General features: G+C 55.2%; 1 protein-coding gene across 1 annotated transcript in view; it reads left to right on the plus strand.

Moving 5' to 3' along the window:
* LARP1 (La ribonucleoprotein 1, translational regulator) overlaps nt 1–17,289 on the plus strand; it is a 41,221-nt gene that overhangs the window by 18,972 nt on the left and 4,960 nt on the right. The window contains exons 3-12 of the mRNA XM_030503636.1: nt 9,721–9,782; nt 11,322–11,387; nt 12,156–12,327; nt 12,918–13,049; nt 13,236–13,379; nt 14,070–14,232; nt 14,507–14,651; nt 14,864–15,038; nt 15,740–15,909; nt 16,203–16,562. Coding sequence (XP_030359496.1) covers nt 9,721–9,782; nt 11,322–11,387; nt 12,156–12,327; nt 12,918–13,049; nt 13,236–13,379; nt 14,070–14,232; nt 14,507–14,651; nt 14,864–15,038; nt 15,740–15,909; nt 16,203–16,562 — 1,589 coding nt within the window. The remainder of the gene's footprint in view (nt 1–9,720; nt 9,783–11,321; nt 11,388–12,155; nt 12,328–12,917; nt 13,050–13,235; nt 13,380–14,069; nt 14,233–14,506; nt 14,652–14,863; nt 15,039–15,739; nt 15,910–16,202; nt 16,563–17,289) is intronic.

A 17,289-nucleotide genomic window follows, 5' to 3' on the forward strand; every position in this document is an offset into this window, starting at 1 on the left:
CAGGGTGCAGTTGTGGATGTGCTGGTGTTCCACAGAGCAGCAAGTGATGCTCTCTGGAGAGTTGTCAGCAGTGGCCAAGGTCTTTCTCAAGTTATAAATGCCACTTTGAATTGAATGCTGCGAAGTTTTCCATACAGAGATGTGGGGGATGCTCCCACTGCAAGGAAGTGGTTTTTAATCCACTTTATACAGAAAAAATAGATGGATCTTGAAATCAGGAGAGAAAGTCCTATGTTGCACTCCTGTAGCTGGGTACTACTGACTCCTTTGGGAAGGCTCACTCTGATGAGGGTGTTTTTACTGTTTCATGCTGTGTATTGAGACAGAGGAGGCAGCCACCTACAGCACAGGAATTAGCTGAGTTGGAGCGAGTGGGTTATGCAGCAGGATCCATGTGATTGCGCACCCAGGAAGGAAGTTGGCAGCATTTGTTGTATCCAAGTTGTTTAGAAAAATCTTGAATTTCACTGTGTCTGCCTTAAGGTGGGCAGCAAAAGTGATGATGCAGTATCTTGTGCTTGGAGAGCATGTCCTGAAATCAGCTCGGCTGAGGTACAGTGATGCTTAGGTAGCAGAAAAGGAGCCTTCCTGCCTGCTCTCAGAGGTTGTGAGGATGTTTGGCTGCTGTGCTGGTGTCACTGGATTCACCAACGGGAGGATGCCCCCATACCTGTGCTTAGTTTAATCCAGGTGGTTATGGGGCTGTAGCTCCTATCTGGAGACACCCTGCTTAGCGGGTGGCCTTGGTCTGGCCTCCCTAAATTCCTGGGAATGTTTGCAACACCAAATCACTATTGCTTTCCCCTGTCCCAAGAGATGGGGCTGGATTTCTGCCTGCTGCTGCTCAGCCTCTGCATTATACACAGTCATGGAGGCAGGTTTGCAGCTGACCTGGTGCAGGACTCAAGGGTGAGGTGTAGCTGTCGCTTTGCCAGCGGCCATCGCACGTGGGACACCCTGGCCCTGCAGAGATTCCTCTGCAGAAGGAGCCCAAGTCAGGTACCGGAATCACAGTGGGCAAGAACTAGGAATGATGTTTAAATTACATTACATTCTAGAAGCCCAGCCTCTGTCTGCTTTGAGATGCCAAGTTTTCCAGAAGCACATTTGCCCCTTTGCCTTGTACGACCCCTTCTCCCCTCCACTGGCACCGGCAGCGGGAGCTGCGCAGACTTCTCCTAAACGGTGCGAACGCTCAGCGGGAGAGACTCGTGGCAGGCGCTTGGCTCTCAATTCCCGTCTCTTCAATGTGAAGTATTTACAGTGAGACGAACCAGATGCTTCCCAGGAAGGGTTTTTGTCAGTTTCCAAGTCCCCAGATGCAGCTGCAGAAGAGGCTGACGGCCATTAAAGGGATCACGGCACCGGCTTCGGCAGCGACGTGGTGGCCTCTTCTCACTGGTGCTACGGGCACCGCCGGTTGTGCTGTCTCATCAGCCGCAGTGGGATGCGGGTGGAGAGCACCCCTCTGCTGATGACAAGAGATTAATGATGTCTGGTCCTCATGGGTTTTTTTTCCTTCTTCTCCTTTGAAGCTCTTCCACTGCAATGAGAAGGGGAGTGGGTGATGCTCTTGGCTTTTGTTACTGCACACTTCTAGGACCGTTTCTCTGCAGCAGTGGCTGCACGACCACTGCATGACTGCTTTTGCTCCCTCTCTGTTCTCAGCATGGCCATGTCTGCCTCATTTGCCTAGTCACCCTGTGGAGAGAGGGCTGAGCTGATCCAGGCAAGGCAAACTTCCATCCACAGCCATGAGCATGCAGAGGCCGGCAGCCAAAGCATCACTGCTGAGTGCTACCCCAGAGCTGGTCACACTGGTCAGGTTCCCAGTGTGCCTTCCACTTTGAAGATAAGGTCCAGGATCCAGGGCTGGGCCCTCTTTGTTGCTCTTGCTGCTTATCAGCTTTTTCTGCTGACCAGGTGACCCACTGTGCAGCACTGAGGATGGGAGGGAAGATCCCCCTGGTCCGGGCTGCATGCTAGCCTGGCCCCCCTAGGGCAGCCCATGTGTGTGCATGCACATGGGCTCACTCTGTGCCGGGTGTTCCAATCTCAGTCCTGGCTGGATGAGGGACTTCCTGGGTGCCATGGAGGTAGGATGTGTGGAGGTGGCAGGTCAGCTCATCCAAGGGGGGGTAAGGGAGGAGCGGGCTGGCTAGGTCATCGTTTTTCCAACTAAATATAGTTGCCCGTGCTTTCATAAGGCCAGGATTTGTGCAACACGTGACTGCCTTATCCCTCTGGCCCGCAGTCAGTCGGAGTAGGGGATCGTGTGTCTGAATGGGTAGTAATTAGCTGCTAACTAGCTTTTCATTAGAGCCTGTCAGAGCAGGCAGAGCCCTGCAGCAGAGGTGAGCAGGAGTGGAGGAAACTCTGGTCCCTCCTGAAGGGTGGACACCCCCCTTTTAATTTGCAAAGCAGTTGCCCCCAAAGGTGAGTGGATTGGGTTGTTCTGCTGTGTTTTCTAAGGAGTTTCAGTCCCGCCATGCCTTGTGTGTCTGTCCTTGCTGTCCTGTAGTTCCTGCTCGTGTCACCTCCCTCTTTTCCACCACTGCTTTTCTGTTTTGTAGGTCATGAACTACCAGCTGGTCTCTGAGCTGGCTTGGTTGGAGGAGAGCCTGACCCTCCGGCTCCTCCACACTTTGGCATGCCCTGGGCCCCTGCAGCCTTGCCTTCGGTGCCCTCCTCTCCCAATGCCGAGGCGTCCTTGCTGTACCTTGTTACCCTGAGCAGCAGCTGGATCAACTCCTGCCTTTCCACAGGCCCCCATAATGGACTGGCTTGGTGTTTGCCTGGGAGTGCTGCTGGCTTTTCCACCCCTTCTCCCTGAACCATTTAACCCGGCAGAGTGTTTGCAGGAGGCTCGGGGGCTTTTCTCTCTTCCATCATGGCAGAGGGATTGCTGGCTAAATGCCCTCCTGGCTGGAGACTTGCCTGCACCAGACAAGCTGAGTCAGGCACTGGTGCTGGTGTAGCCCCTCCTGCAGGGTGGTGGGGTGATGGGTGCCTTTCCTTGGAAAACTGGGGGTCTGGGGTTCCTTTGCTGTTTCATTCCACGTGAGGCCGGCACCTCTGGGATCGGTGTGGTGCTGCGAGCATGGATCATGTGTCAAAAGTTTCCTAGAAACCCTCTTCAGGGAAGAGCCTCACTTGAAAAGGCAGTGGAAAGATGTCACTCACCCTAGAGAGAGTTCATTTGCTACCTTTAATAGTAGCTCTCTGTGCCAGGCAGAACCCACAGTGCCTTGCTGCCACTGGTAACAGTAGAAATGCCTCTCAGCATTTCTTAACCCGCTCCTTCTGCAGTGTATCTTGGCCCCAAGTTGAAGGGTTTCTGTTTTGGACCGGGAGGCTGCAGGGAGATTGGTTATGCATCTTTGGTAAGTCCAGACCCTTCCTGCCCCTCATTCTCCCTGGCAATAAAAGGCAGACCCTGCAGATAACTTTTGTGTGCAGAGCTGAATGCATTTAAAAAGCAACACTGTTCATCAGCACCCTGTGAGCAGGGCTGTTAGATGCGGTGCCCCTGCGTGCTCGGAAGGCCCGTGCTGCCTGTAGTGTGCTGTCAGCACAGAGACAGGCTCTGCAAGAGCCTGGAGCTGCTTTACCTCCCCCTGCTCCGGGGCTGTCTCAGGAGTATCAGCTGAGGGATGTGAGGGCTTGAAGAGCTGGGAACATAACTCATGTGCCCACACTGCAGCCTGTGACGGCGCCTGACACGCGGTATTGAACCTGCGCGTACCCGCGACCTCTTCCCATGCGGTTTTCCAGGGCAGACTCCGGAGCCCGCGAGGACAGCCAGGTGGGAGGGAGCGTTCTGCTCTCTGCGGAGCTGTCAGATGCCCTTTTTGAAGTTATTTTTAGTGGGTGATCTTTGCAGCAGTTGCAGAGCTTACATTGCAGAGCAGTGTAGGCAGCTCCCTGCTTCCTCTGCTGTTACAGTAGGGCTTGGAAGGTGGAGCTGTCTGATGAGGAGCTGCAGAAGAATCGCTTTGGAAGGCTTTGAGCCGTGGTGTCTGCAGCTTGTCTCTTGCTCCTGCTGAACAGGCTTCCCACGTGCTTTACAAGCCTGAATCCCACTCAGCTCTGCGGCTTAAGGATCCGGTCTTCTGCTTGGTCTTGACCTTGCCCATTCTTGGATGTGCAGGAAACTTGTGGTGTTAAAGAGGTGTTTCAGATACCTCCTGTTACCTTTGTGAGCAGGGCCAGGCCCTGTGCTGCCAGCGGGGAGCTGCCAGAGCACATGCTGCAAGTGGTGTGGTTCTTCAGTCCCCAGCAGCGGGTGAGAGCCCTTGTTGTGGAGACACCAACTCCTTTATGCTGGAAGACATCCTTGTGATAACATCCCATTTAAAGCTGTTGGAGAACTGCATCCAGTGCTCTCTTGATCTCCCCCTTCATGCACCTCCAGCTACAACTGCGAGTTGGCGAGAGGTAGAGCTGTAAAACAGTGTAAACCGAGAGGAGGTACAGTCTGTGTGCCCAGTTTGCCCTGATCCTTGCTGGGTTTTATGTGTTATATGATGTCTTCAGCAAAATATGAGCATGCCAAGCAGTCAGTGCTGTAAATCCCAGGCTTTTCTGCTCGTGCATGGAGCTGCAGAGACAAGCGTTTCCCATCTCAGTCTGGCATTAGTTCTCACACATGGCTGAAGCTGGTGCTGGGAGCAGCTCTTTGGGGGCACGCAGAGGTGGAAGATGCTACGTGGTCTCTGGGGGTATCAGCACCTCTCTGCATGCAGGGCTGTCACCAAACTGCTCCCTGGGGGCACTGGGGTCCCCTCCTATTTGCCTGTGCTTCCCAGCACCTTTACAGTACAGATGTGGTGCCCACCGCTGCCGTCTTGCTGATGAAGAAACGGGTGCAGCAGCCATTGGAGGCTGCTGGTGGGAGGGGGAAGGCTGTTGTTGGCTTGCAGGTCACATCTGGTCTGCACAACCGATCCTGCGAATGTCCCTGGAGAAGGTGTAGCGTTGGTGGGCATGAAGCTCACCAGCTGTGTCCTCTGATGGCTCAGTCAGGCTGAAATGCCAAGTCATGGAGTTTGAATGCACAGGAAGGGACGAGTGCCACAGGAGAGCCGAATCAGTGTCTTGTCCCTGCTGCTGTGTGGGTCAGGCTGAGGCCTGGAGGAAAGACAGGGCTGGTGCCCTGAGTTTCCCATGTTGGCAAGGTGGGGATACACCTTTGTGCAGCTGTTCTCTGTTGGGGTCTCCTGTGGGGCCAGCAAGGGTGTTCTTGCAGGCACAGTGGGGTCCTGGCAGCCTTGGCTGTGGCTGCCTGCTGGCTCCTGCTTTCCTACAGGAGTTGCTTTGCAGGTTGGTGTTGTCCCACCGTGTCTGTCTTGCATCTTGTTCCCCAAGAGGGGCCCTCCTGCCTGCCCAAAAAGACCGGCTATCTCCAGGGAAACGGCTAATTCCCAGGCTGATGTTCTCTGCCTGGAAAATGAGCGTGTATGTATATGTAAGTGTGAGCAAGTAGTAGTTCTCTTCAGTGTAAGCTGTCTGATGGTTTCTGTCTTTTCTCACAATACCTGGGTGTCCATTGTTTCTCAGCAGGTTAATGCTTTATCACTTTGGCTGGGGCACTATTCCCCCTCTTACTTGGGACCTGCCCAGGCCACTCAGGGCTCAGCTCACCCTTGCTCTTCCTCACCTAGAGACCTTGAAGAAGCCTTGTCAGAGCGGGTGTCCATCATGTTGGTTATGAGCTGTGATCCTCGTGTGCGCTGGGACAGCGGGCAGAAGGGAAGGTCACTCAGAGACTGTTGGGTAGTGAAGTGGATCCCGTTGGACCGCTGGGCGCATGTCCAGCTGTCCCGCACAGCACCCTCAGGGCTCTGGGGATACCAGTTCAGCTCTCCCATTCCCAGCAGGACCCGCGGCACGGAGCGTGCGCCCTGCTCAGCCTCTCCAGCGCAGAGTCCGGGCTCTTGGCTCCAGAACATCCTTCATCAGCAGTTTGTCCTGGGGGCTGCAGCAGCTCCTGTAGGGAAGGAGGGCTCTGCTGTGTCAGGGGCAGAGCACATGCCGGAGCTGAGCACTCTGCATTCCTGCTGGGAACCTGGGCTGCACTCTGAGGCTGTCCCAGCTGGAGCTGGGGTGCTCTGATCCCTTCTGTGTGTTGCACACGAGTGGTACACTGGGAGCAGGCACTATAGCTCTCTTACTAGAGGTGCAGGTATTCCTGCAGTAGAGCGCCAGCCCTGCAGATTTATTCCACCTCTTCATCTGCCTTCTCTGAAAATCCATTAGAAGCTGCATTAGATACAAGAAAAGGCAGGGAAACAGGCTGGGAGGTGTTGGGTTTGCTTTTCCCAGGTGAGGTATAGATATGTCTCCTAGGCCATGCTCAGTGGTCCTACAGCACATGTCCATCTCAGGATGGGGGGACAATGCGTTTAGCTCTGGAGCTGCTGTCACCCTCTCTGGTCCTTGTGCAGCAGCTCTTTTCCTTCCAGGTACAAGGTTGGAACCTTGAACCTGGCTCACTTGGACACCCCTGTGAGCTTCCTGCCTGGAGGGCTGCTGTACTGTGCTGGAAGGGAAGCACGAGGAGTCTGCACAGCATTGCCCTCCTTTGGTGCTCACTGGGGAGCGAGCATCGCAAGCTAAGGAATGCTGCTCCTGTGCCCTGGCCATGGGAGGGGTTTGGCTGCAGTGCTGGCATAGGGAAATGCTGCCTCATCCCCTCGGTTGCTAAGAAATAATCTCATGGCCGGGCAGCCCCATGGGCAAAGGATCTGGTTCTGGCTGCAGGCAGCAGATCAAAACCTGCTTTTCTGTTCCTGACTGTGCCAGCATCTGCTCTGTGGCTGCAGGCAAAGCTGCTCCTTCCTTCCCTGCCCGCTGTCCCCTTGCCAGCCTCACACCACTAAAGCCCTGGCTCCTGCTGCCGCTGTTTTGTCTGTCCCCTTGCACAGAAGGGCCCTGTTTTTGGGGGGAGGACAGTCAGGCAGTGTTACTGCAATTGAAAATTGCACCGAATAAATGCAAAAGGAGGTTTGTGAGATGCCAGGAGGGGAGGTCTGAGGCATCTGTGAGCAGCTTTTAAGGGCTCATCTACCAGCCAGGGCAGTATCTAGTATCCCTTGCTAGCACTGCTTGTCCGAGCTACCTGGGGGGTGAGCAACATCCACTTGCTCCCTATTTCCCAGGTTGATGCAGTGATGAAGGCCAGCGGGGTTTGGAACACAAGGTGTGTTCCTGTCCATGTAGGAAGGTTTTCTTCTGAGCACCTGGATTAGCCCAAATGTGTTTTGGATGGGTTTGCTTTGTTAAACACTTGAGTTTGCTAGAATCTCTGCAAGGGAACATCAAGAGCAGTTTCGGGTTCAATGTCCAGGAGCTTGGCTCCAGAATGGGTTGGAGCTGAGGCCCTTGGTTAGGCTGGCGTGCCCTGGAGGGTGCCAGGTATGCTCAGCTTCTGCTTGCCATGGCTGTGTGGATGGTGACTGACTGTCCATCGCACAGTCGCACCCTCTCAGCCTCCTGCCTTGCTCTGAACAGTCTCCACCATGACTTGCAGATCCTGCCTCTGTCCGCACTGACGAGAGGTGCCTCGGCCCCTGCCGCGGCGCTGGCCTGGCCTGGCTCCCTGGCGCAGCCTCCCTGCCAGGCTGCAGCCTTTGCTTTGCTTTGTGTTTTGTCTTCCACAGCGCTCTGCAGATGCTAATGAGTCTTCTCAGCACCCCGGCTAGATAAGGCATCCCTGTTCCTATCTTGCAGATAAGGAAAGCAGCAGAACTTGTTTCAAACAATCTCCTTCCTCCCCCACAACGACATGGAGTCTGTGGCACCCACCCCTGTGCCTCTTTCACTAGGGGTTCCTCTCTTTGGTACCCCAAAAAAGCACAAGAACATCGATGGCCGTGAGGCTCCTGAGCTGAAGCAGCTGGAGAAAAGGGCTGGATGCCATTGCTGTGAACACTGCGAGTGTGTTGGGAGCAGGTACCGGGGTGGGATGCTTGCAGTGAGCCCTGCTCTCCCCTAGCCAGAGAGATGGGTGCCTGCTCAGCCTGCAGAGCGAGTTCGCTTCTCCTTGCCTGCGGTGCCAGCGTGTGAGTGCTGGTGGAGCAGGGGTGCTCCGTACCTGTGGAAAAGCGGGCTGGCCGTGGGTTTGTGCTGTAGCACTTGGTGCCTTGGAAGCTATATTTAGTCGGTGACATCTGTGGGTGTCGTGTGGAGGATTTTAGGGGCTGTTTGGAAAGCGCTCGCTCTTCCTACACTAGCAGGGAAGTTTAAAAGCCTCGTGGCAAGCTTTGTGCTGTGGAGCCGGGATTCTCAATGAGGTGCACGTGGAATAAGTGAGGGACACATGGGACTGCTGTTGCTTATGGGGAGAGGCTGAGGAGTAAAAGGGGGGATTCGGGGACCTATCTGAGAGTTTGGGGTGTCCTGGAGGTGAAATCCCTACGCAGGAACTTGGGGAAGGGGAGTGCACGTGGCTCCATCCGGCCGTGTCTGACTCTGCCTTGCTGACACTTCAAAGCCTGCAGCTCTGAGCAAGGCTGGGCTGGCAGGATGAATCACAGGTTTCCAGGCTAGCAAGGGGACCGGTTTTGATCATCTAGGCAAAGTTGTCCTTCCTTACACAGGAGATCAAAGCCAGCTTTGAGTGGGGCTGGGTAGGCTGTCCAGGGTGTTTCCTGGGACATCCCCACATAGCCTCTGCCATCCCTCGGGGCTCTTCACCTTCCTCACACCCTTGTCCCCCACCCCAGTGAGGGCTTTTCATTTAAACCAGTGGAGTCAGCAGAAATGCCCCTCAAGGCAGGGGCCAGCAGGTTCTCCTCTCCCTGTCATGGAGCAAACCCTCATACGTGGCCCTCATGGGGTTGGTTTGTGTTGGGTGGTGGTGTACTGCTCTGCTGGATTCTGTGTGAGCCTGATCCACAGACCTTGCAGCTAAACCTGGGAGGAGGGAGAAAATGAGCTGGATTTCCTGCAAGGAGGGAGAAAATGAGTTGAATTTCTTCTGCTTGTAAGGAGGTGGTGTGCGAACAGGAACCAAGACACATCATGGTGGAGCTGAGGTTTTGACTCACTACAGGTCCATGGCAGTCTGAACCCCAGCAGTTGCATTCTCATACCTTACAACACCCCGGAGGCACTCAAGTGCTTAAATACTCTTGCCTGTAGCAGGATTTAAGCACTTCCCAGATCTGGCTCTTTCTCTCTGTACATTCCCTCTCATGAACTCACTGCCCCGTGCTGGGATGCACTAGAGATCAAAGCAGAAGGCGAGCAGCACCCATGTGCCGCAGACGTGTGCATCCCTGTGTCAGAGCCTTTCTCCCCTGCCTGGGGAGGGCCAGCGGCGCTGGTGGGGATGGGCCTTGCCTGTTCAAGGGCATGTTTGTTTTGCTGTGCATAACAGCCGATCAAGTTGTGCACGGTGCTTTACAGAGCGAGCCGAACTCGCCACCCCTCCTCCCCGCCTCGCAAGGCCGAGTGGGGAGGGCTGAGCTAAGCCAGGGAGTGCCTTCCTGCGGCAGGATGGGGGTAAAGGTCCATTGCTTGGCCACTTGGATCAGAAGTGTTCTGATCTTGCTGCAGCCCTTCTGAGATCCAGCTCAGAAGCTGGCTCTGTGTTCTGGTCACCTTTTCCTCTTGGCCATCCTTTGCTGAAGGGGGAGCGGGCTTGCTCCCGTCCAGGGCTAACACTTCCACAACCCCCAGCGGTGTTCTAACAGTTCTCTTCTCCTCCTCTTGCAGAACATACAACTCCTGCGAAGGTGGTGAGGGCTGCCAACCCGAGACAGCGGAAGGGAAGCAAGGTAAGGCTGTGCCTTCTGGCCCTCTCACTGGTCTCCAGCTTCTGGTGCCCTTGGCAGTGCTACATGAGCAGACTGCATCACAAGCCTGGTTGTGGAGGGATTATGTACTGGCCTGGCCACTTGCAGGAAGAGCATCCTGATTCTCCATCCCCTCTTCAGTGTTTTAGTGGTCTTGTATGCTACCTGGACTGCTTTTTGTGCCCAGCTAGGCTAGGGAAGACCTTCTCACCTCCCTTCTCACAGGGAGGCACTTGGAGCACAGTCCTGGATGTGGAAACCCTCTGCCCTCCACAGCAAATCCCTTTGGAGCTTAGCCAGTGCCCTGCTTTGCAGTGCAGACAGGGCGGTGGTGTGATGGAGCGGTGTGTCTACAGGTCCTTTCTTGTGCAATCTGTTCTGTCCTGGCACATGGAGAGTCAGGGTAATTGATTTCAAACAATTCAACTACTTTGGAGGAACCAGAGCAATCTGTTCCAGGGATCAGCATGTGATGGAGGGACAGTTGCTTCAGAGGATGTTGCATGCAGCTGGGGCACAGCGAGGGGCACGGGCTGTTGGTGTTGGCTCCCAGAAGCCAGTGAAGGCATGTCTAAAACTTGATAAGACTTTCCTTATCTGGACCACATCAGGGAGAGGAGGGCCCTGGGGATGGAAGGCGCTCCTGGCTGAGACAGGCACGGCCTTGCACTGGAAGTGGTTTTCCAAGGAAACCTGCCTCGTGGGGAGATGAGCAGGGCAGCTGCATGTAGAGATGTGATCTGAGGGACTTGGTGACTCCAAATTAACTTAGAAGTAATGACGCTACAAGGGCAAAGTGGTGTTTCTGTGCTCAGATAAACTCAGTGCCCAGCTGTGATCCATCGTGTGCCTGGGCAGCCATTTAGGTCCTTTCCTCTCTGAAACCTGGAAGAGGTAGAAAAGATGCTAGTGGCCAGGTCATTTATTTAGCAGAGGAGTGACTGGTGGTCCCCTGTGTGGTGTCTGGAGTGAGGGAGCTCACATCACCATCAGACACCTGCTTGAAGTTTCTCACCAATTCAGCTACATGATCCCTTTGCTTCGTTGTTGCCAGCCCTTGGTTGGGCACTGAAGTGAAGCTGTGCCTGGCTGTGACCTGCCACTAGGTGGAGGCAGCTTCTTTAATGGGATGTAGTTGCTTCGGGTGGATTTGGGATGCTGAAAGCTCTGTGCTTTCCCTTGTCCGAGGGATGGTGCCTGTGATGAGTGAGTTAACCTGGGCAACCTGGTGCCAAATACTGCTGTTGGGGCAAAACGGTGAGAGGCTGGTAGCTTACAGGGCTGCTGGCAGCCTCAGTACAACCTCTTACAGACATTCCTGCAGTTATTTGGGATGGATTTTGGGTCCCTGCTTGGGTGGGGGCAGGAGCTGTGTATATGTATGTTTGGATGGCATCCCCAAACCTGGGATAGCCGTCTGCAGGATGGTGGTGGCTGTGGCTCTAAGGGCTTCTGGCTGCTGATGCAGGGAATGGCACCTGCAGCTTGTGCACTAACACGACCTTTCTCTTTGGATACAAGGTTGGTGACTTCGGTGATGCCACGAACTGGCCAACACCAGGAGAGATAGCCCACAAGAGCGTCCAGGTGAGAACACAGAATCGCTCCTGTGAGCAGGATAAGGCCCTTGCAGACTTCCCCGTCCCTCTGGAAGCACAGGCTGAGCTCAGGCCATTTGGGGTGCTGAGTGTCAGTGCGGAGGCAGCCAGGAATAGCGGGCAGGGTGCAGGGGATTTCCTTTTAGGGCTGCTCTGTGTGTCCAGCTCCCTCAGTGCTATTCTGGGAGCCTGGAGCCCTGTCTAAACCCCTGGGCTGGGTGCAGCAGGTAGGGCAGCTCCTAGACCTGCTCTGCTCAGGGTGCTCAGTGCAAGAAGGGGCCTGGGTGAAAGTCAAGACTTCCACAGGAGAAAATGCATGAGAAGGGGCTGGTGTGCCCGTGGGGCATGGGCTTCTCCTGCTCCAGACATGGGTGTCGTTGAAACCTTTCTATTTTTAAGTGCTGCTCTACCAGCTCCTGGCTGGCTGTCAGGGCATGAGGTTCACTCACCCTTTTGCCACTGGGGCAGTCTGCTCCCTTGTAGGATAACCCTGTCCAGGAGCACCAGGCATCCCTGGCAGTCCATCTTAGTAGCTTCTGTGCCTGGGGTTTGTGCCTCGAGCACTTCCCAGCTTCTATAGAGGCCGTTGCCCTGCTCTTTGCCAGGAACAGGGCAGCTCTAGGGGGCACAGAGCAGGGATGCTTCCAGCCTAGGGCAAGGTCCTCTGGTTCTTGTTGCTGCTGGCACAGCTGGGGTCTGCCTCCAGCTCTTCATTTCTCTCACCTCTCACATCTTCCCTCCACTGGTGTGTCTGCAGCAGCCACATAAAGCACCATCCCTGCGGAAACTGCCTGTCAAGAAAGACATGAAAGAGCAGGAGAAAGGGGATGGGAGCGATGGCAAAGAGAGCCTGAAAACCAAATCGGATGAGTCTGGGGAGGAGAAGAATGGTGACGATGACAACCAGAAGTCAGCCCAGAAGAAGAAAGGTAAGGCAGGACCTGGTGGGGACAGTCCCTTGAGCTCAGCACGTCTCCCCTTCTGCAACCCTCAGCCAGGTGGAGGTGTCCACTGCCTTCCCTGGGGGCCTTGCTGCAGGACATGCTCCCAGTGCAGGGACAGCGATGGTGTTTGCAGGCTTCCAGGGGGCTGAGTGTCGTTTTGGTGGAGCAGGGCCCAAGAAGGGGTGTCTGTGTGTGTGGGGAGCATGGCAGTGGTCTGCCCTTCCATGTGCGCTCTGCAGGCACAGAAGAGCCCTGACTCTGGGTTGCATCAGCCACAGTTGGCACATGGGCTCAGTCTGGCTTGAGCCTCGGTGAGCAGAAGGGGACAGAGGAAGGACAAATGCAGTGAAGCAGCAAGGGAGTTTTGTGTCATGTCCCTCCATGCCCAAGAGTTCTGGTTGGAGACTTTCTGCATCCAGTCGGGCTTGGAGAGATGTCTGAGGACAAGGTCGGTCCAAAAGGCCCTGCTGCTTTCTCCCCTCCACGTGTAGGGACTATGTGGCAAGAGGGGACTGTGGGGGAGGAAGCAGATGCTCTCTGAACCTGTGTCACACCCAAACCCTGTCCTTTTGCAGGCAACAAACACAAGTGGGTCCCTTTGCAGATAGACATGAAGTCAGAGGTGCCTAGGGACAAAACGGCCTCTCGGAACAACCGGCAAAACGAGCAGCACAGGCACCCCTCCAACAACCGCAGCGAGCTGAAAGGTGGGGGCTCAGCAAGGGGACCCCTCTGCCTGCCCTGGCCGTGGGGCAGAGCAAGCCCTGATGCCCAGGCATGGCACAGTGGGCACCCGTCCTGCATTCAAAGCGCTCTGGGTGCAGCGGGCTTGTTCCAGGAGGGTGTTTTCATACTGTAACATTCCTCCTGCCCCTCTTTCTCTCTTGCTGCAGGCTGGCACCCGGACAACAAGCACGAGCGCAGCTGGCAGGACCACGATGAAACCTCCAGCGTGAAGAGCGAGGGAGGAGCCGTGCGAGGGACCTTCCGGGGCAGAGGCCGGGGCCGTGGCAGAGGCCGTGGCCGGGGCAGAGGAGGTGATCCCTGGATGTGTGCTCTTGTGGCAGCAGGGAGCATGTGCTGAAGCGTGCATGGCTCTATGTGTGTGAGACCTGGCGCTCCAAAGCGGGCTGGGGAAGGCAGAGCGCTGTAAGGATAAAGGGAAATATTGTGGCAGGCCATCCCAGCTGGTAAATTGAGCTGATTTTAATGAAAGCAAATTATTCTTTCTGGTATTTTAATAAAGGCAAATGCCTTTCTTCTGCTCAGGCCAAGCTCCTCCACCTGTTTTCTGCCCCTTGCAGGACTCCTGCGTGGAGGAGTTGAAGCATGCTGATACTCTGGGTAGGCTTTATGTCATGCTGAGAGCAAAGCAGGAGTTAAGGCTTGGATGGGGAAGCATCTACACTGGCATTTGACAGGGCAGTGTCTGTGCTAACCTTGACACAGCTTCAGTGTAGGGTCTTTGTGTGCCATCTGGGCTGCCCAGTTGCTCCTGGGTAGGAGGGCTCCGGCCTTTCTTTTGCTTGGTGTGTTGAAGCTTCACTGGGATCCCTTCTGTGGCAAAGGCTGAGAGCAGGAGGATGAGGGATGTGGGTGAGGGATGCCCCATTATGGGCTGCCATGGGCTCCTAGGAACAGCGCAGAGGGAGCTGTTTGTGCAAGAGTCTAGCCCTGTTGAGCACATCCCAGGAGCTCTGTGCTTGACCCTTCCTTGTGTCCCACAGGGCACTTTGACTACCAGTATGGGTACCGGAAATTTGAGGGCTCGGATGGCTCCCGCACGCAGAAATACGCCAGCAACATCACTTACTACTTTGACAACATCAGCAGTGCTGAGCTCTACAGCGTGGACCAGGAGCTGCTCAAAGACTACATCAAGCGGCAGATGTAAGCACCACCTCTTCTCCTTGCCTGGGTGTTGGTGGGACGTTCACAGATGTCCTCCCTGGGGTCTGTGTATCTAACCCCGTGGGTAGGGTTAGAGCCAAGTTGTGTTGACTCTGCCACGCATCTCACAGCACCAGCTTACCCCAAGTCTGGGCTCCACAGGCTGTCTCTTACCAGCCTTGCAGTAGCAGAAGTGTGGGGGATTACTTTCTATGGGGGTGTCCAGAGGAAGGTGGCTTTGGAGCTTCCTCTCACTGGTGTGTTGTCCGTACAGAGAATACTACTTCAGTGTGGACAACCTGGAGCGAGACTTCTTCCTGCGCCGCAAGATGGACTCTGATGGTTTCCTTCCCATCACCCTGATCGCCAGCTTCCACCGGGTGCAGGCGCTGACCACTGACATCAGCCTCATCATCAAGGTGAGGGCAAGGAAAGATGAATTTTCCTTCTTGCCATCCCTGTCTGAGGCCTGTTTTCGAGATGGGCTGTGGGTGAGATGCAAGTGGAGCCTTCCCTCGTCTTTTGCTTGCTCCCTTCTCCTCTTGGTCCTCTTAGGGAGGAAGGGCTGGGGCTGAGCCACTTAAAGTGCCAAAGCAGGGCCCTAAGTTAACCAGGTATCCCTTGGTTGCAGGCTCTGAAGGACAGCAAGGTGGTGGAAATCGTGGATGAGAAGATCAGGAGAAAAGAGCAGCCAGAGAAATGGGCTCTGCCTGGGCCCCCTATGGCCGACTACACACAGACTGACTTCTCGCAGTTCATCAACTGCCCCGAGTTTGTGCCCCGGCAAAGCTTCCAGAAAGAGACCGGTGAGCCCTGGGGAATGTGGAGGGAGGTGTGGGATGGGGTGTTGGTACTGCAGCAGGACTGGGACCCTGAGAGTGTTCCCCAGGGCAGGCCTCTGTCGTTTGCTTTCTGTTCAGAGGTGGGAGCGGGTATGGGCTCTGTCCTCAGACCCCAGAGCGCTGCTGCCTCTACACGGGGAAACATGAAAGAGACTGAGTTTGTGGCTTTTCCTCTGTGGGGGCTGAAGGGACTCAGGGAGGGTTAGTCCTGCTGGAAGTCACTTGGCTGTGCCTGGAAATACTCCACTACTGCTGAGCAGAGGACACTCATGAAGCCAGCTTGTCCTTAATGGTCGAGGAGATGCTGAGTACAAATGGGGCAGCAGGCATGGAGCTGTCAACCAAGTGCTGGGGAAGGCTCTGCTGCCCTTCATGGGCTGCCCCCTGCTCCTGTCATCCCATTCCATGGGGGCTGTCAGGAGCCCAGGGCTGGGCCCAACAGGCCAGGTGAAGGATCATCTTGGTGCTGTTGCAAGAGTTAAGTTTTGGCAGGAAAAGATCTGTTCCCACTGGCTCTGGACTGCCTTGGGAAGATTTCTCCGGATGATAGCTAGTCCCGCAAGCTGTGCCAGAATAACCCCCTCTTTGGTTGGGTGCTTTAAGTACACACTCCCCCAGGCTCCATTCCTCCCCCTAAAGCACCTTGTGGCTCTTGTTGGCTCTAGAGTCTGCTCCTGGCTCCCCACGTGCCGCCAGCCCGGTCCCCACCAAAACAGAGGAGGTCAGTAACCTGAAGACGATGCCCAAGGGCCTGTCCACAAGTCTTCCAGATCTGGATTCAGAGACATGGATTGAAGTGAAGAAGAGACCTCGGCCCTCCCCAGCCAGGCCCAAGGTTGGTGGTGGTGTAGGAGCTGTTGGGGTGGGGGTCTCCTCGTTGTCTGGGTGACTTGAATCATAAGTAGGCAGGTTTCAAATCAAATAGGGTCTGTTTGTCATAGGAGTGATGTCCTAGTCTCTCCTGGCCCCATCCGACCCACTTTGGAGCTGATCCTCAGTGGTGTAAATAAGGTGTTCCCCATAGATGGGCTGCTTTGGCTGCAGGAAGGAAACAAATAGCTGTGTCTCCAAGCAGTGCGCTTGTGTCACTGCGTGCTGTTTATCTTGGTGTCACCCTTGTCCCTGTAGAAACCAGAGGAGTCAAAGACACCGCAGCAGCAAAAGCAGAAGGACCAAGATGAACCCGAGGAACTAGACTTCCTGTTCGACGAGGAGATGGAGCAGATGGACGGCCGCAAGAACACCTTCACCGACTGGTCCGACGAAGACTCTGATTACGAGATCGACGACCGGGATGTAAACAAGATCCTCATCGTGACGCAGACACCTCCTTACCTGCGCCGGCACCCCGGCGGGGACCGGACTGGCAACCACACATCCAGGGCTAAAATGAGCTCGGAGCTGGCCAAGGTCATCAACGACGGGCTGTACTACTACGAGCAGGACCTGTGGACAGAGCAGTTTGAGCCAGAGTATTCCCAGATCAAGGTGAGAGCGGTTGATGCAAGGAAGGGAGTGCATGTGGGGCACAGGGAGCCTGCCTTGGTGTGGGGTGGAAAGGGCAGTACAGCGGGTTACAGCCTGCTCATAGGTAGAGCTAAACCAGAATTAGTCCTCTTGCAGAGCTTGGGATTCTTGGCTCCCAGCATCGTGTTCTGCTGTATCAGGGATAAACACAGCTCTGTAATGTGCTTGTAAGGCTGCAGCCAGGTAAACACAGTGACAGTAATGAGGTGACCTGGAACATGGGGCCTATTGCTCCGTTTGCTGCCAGGGTCTTGGCAGGCAGTGCCAGATCCATGGGGGAAACTGGATGTCTCTGCAGTGTCTGTAATGCCCAGTCCTTTGGAGACCGCACTTACTGGGGACTGGTTTGTAGCTGGCCGGACTGCTCTTGGCCTGTGCTCTTTCCCATTTTGGTGCCAGTTTGCACACACTTGGGCTTTACATAGAAAGCCCATCTGCTGCTTTGAAGCATTGGAGTTCCAGCTTGGTGACTCTCACAGCTGGGGGTTTAGCTAGACCCATTCAGCAACAGAAACGATTTTGGCTGCGAGGTGGGTTGGCTGTTGGAGCTATCGGCTGGGCTCAGCATTCCCATGGTTGGTACCTGGCACAGTGCTGAAGCAGTGCTTCTCTCTGGGGTGGTAGAAGCTGAGGGCATGGGGAGAGGGGTCATGATGAACTGATGGGATGAGGGGAGAAGAGGGCAATT

This window comes from Strigops habroptila, chromosome 12 (genome assembly GCF_004027225.2).
Source record: "Strigops habroptila isolate Jane chromosome 12, bStrHab1.2.pri, whole genome shotgun sequence".
In the NCBI taxonomy this organism is placed as follows: domain Eukaryota; kingdom Metazoa; phylum Chordata; class Aves; order Psittaciformes; family Psittacidae; genus Strigops; species Strigops habroptila.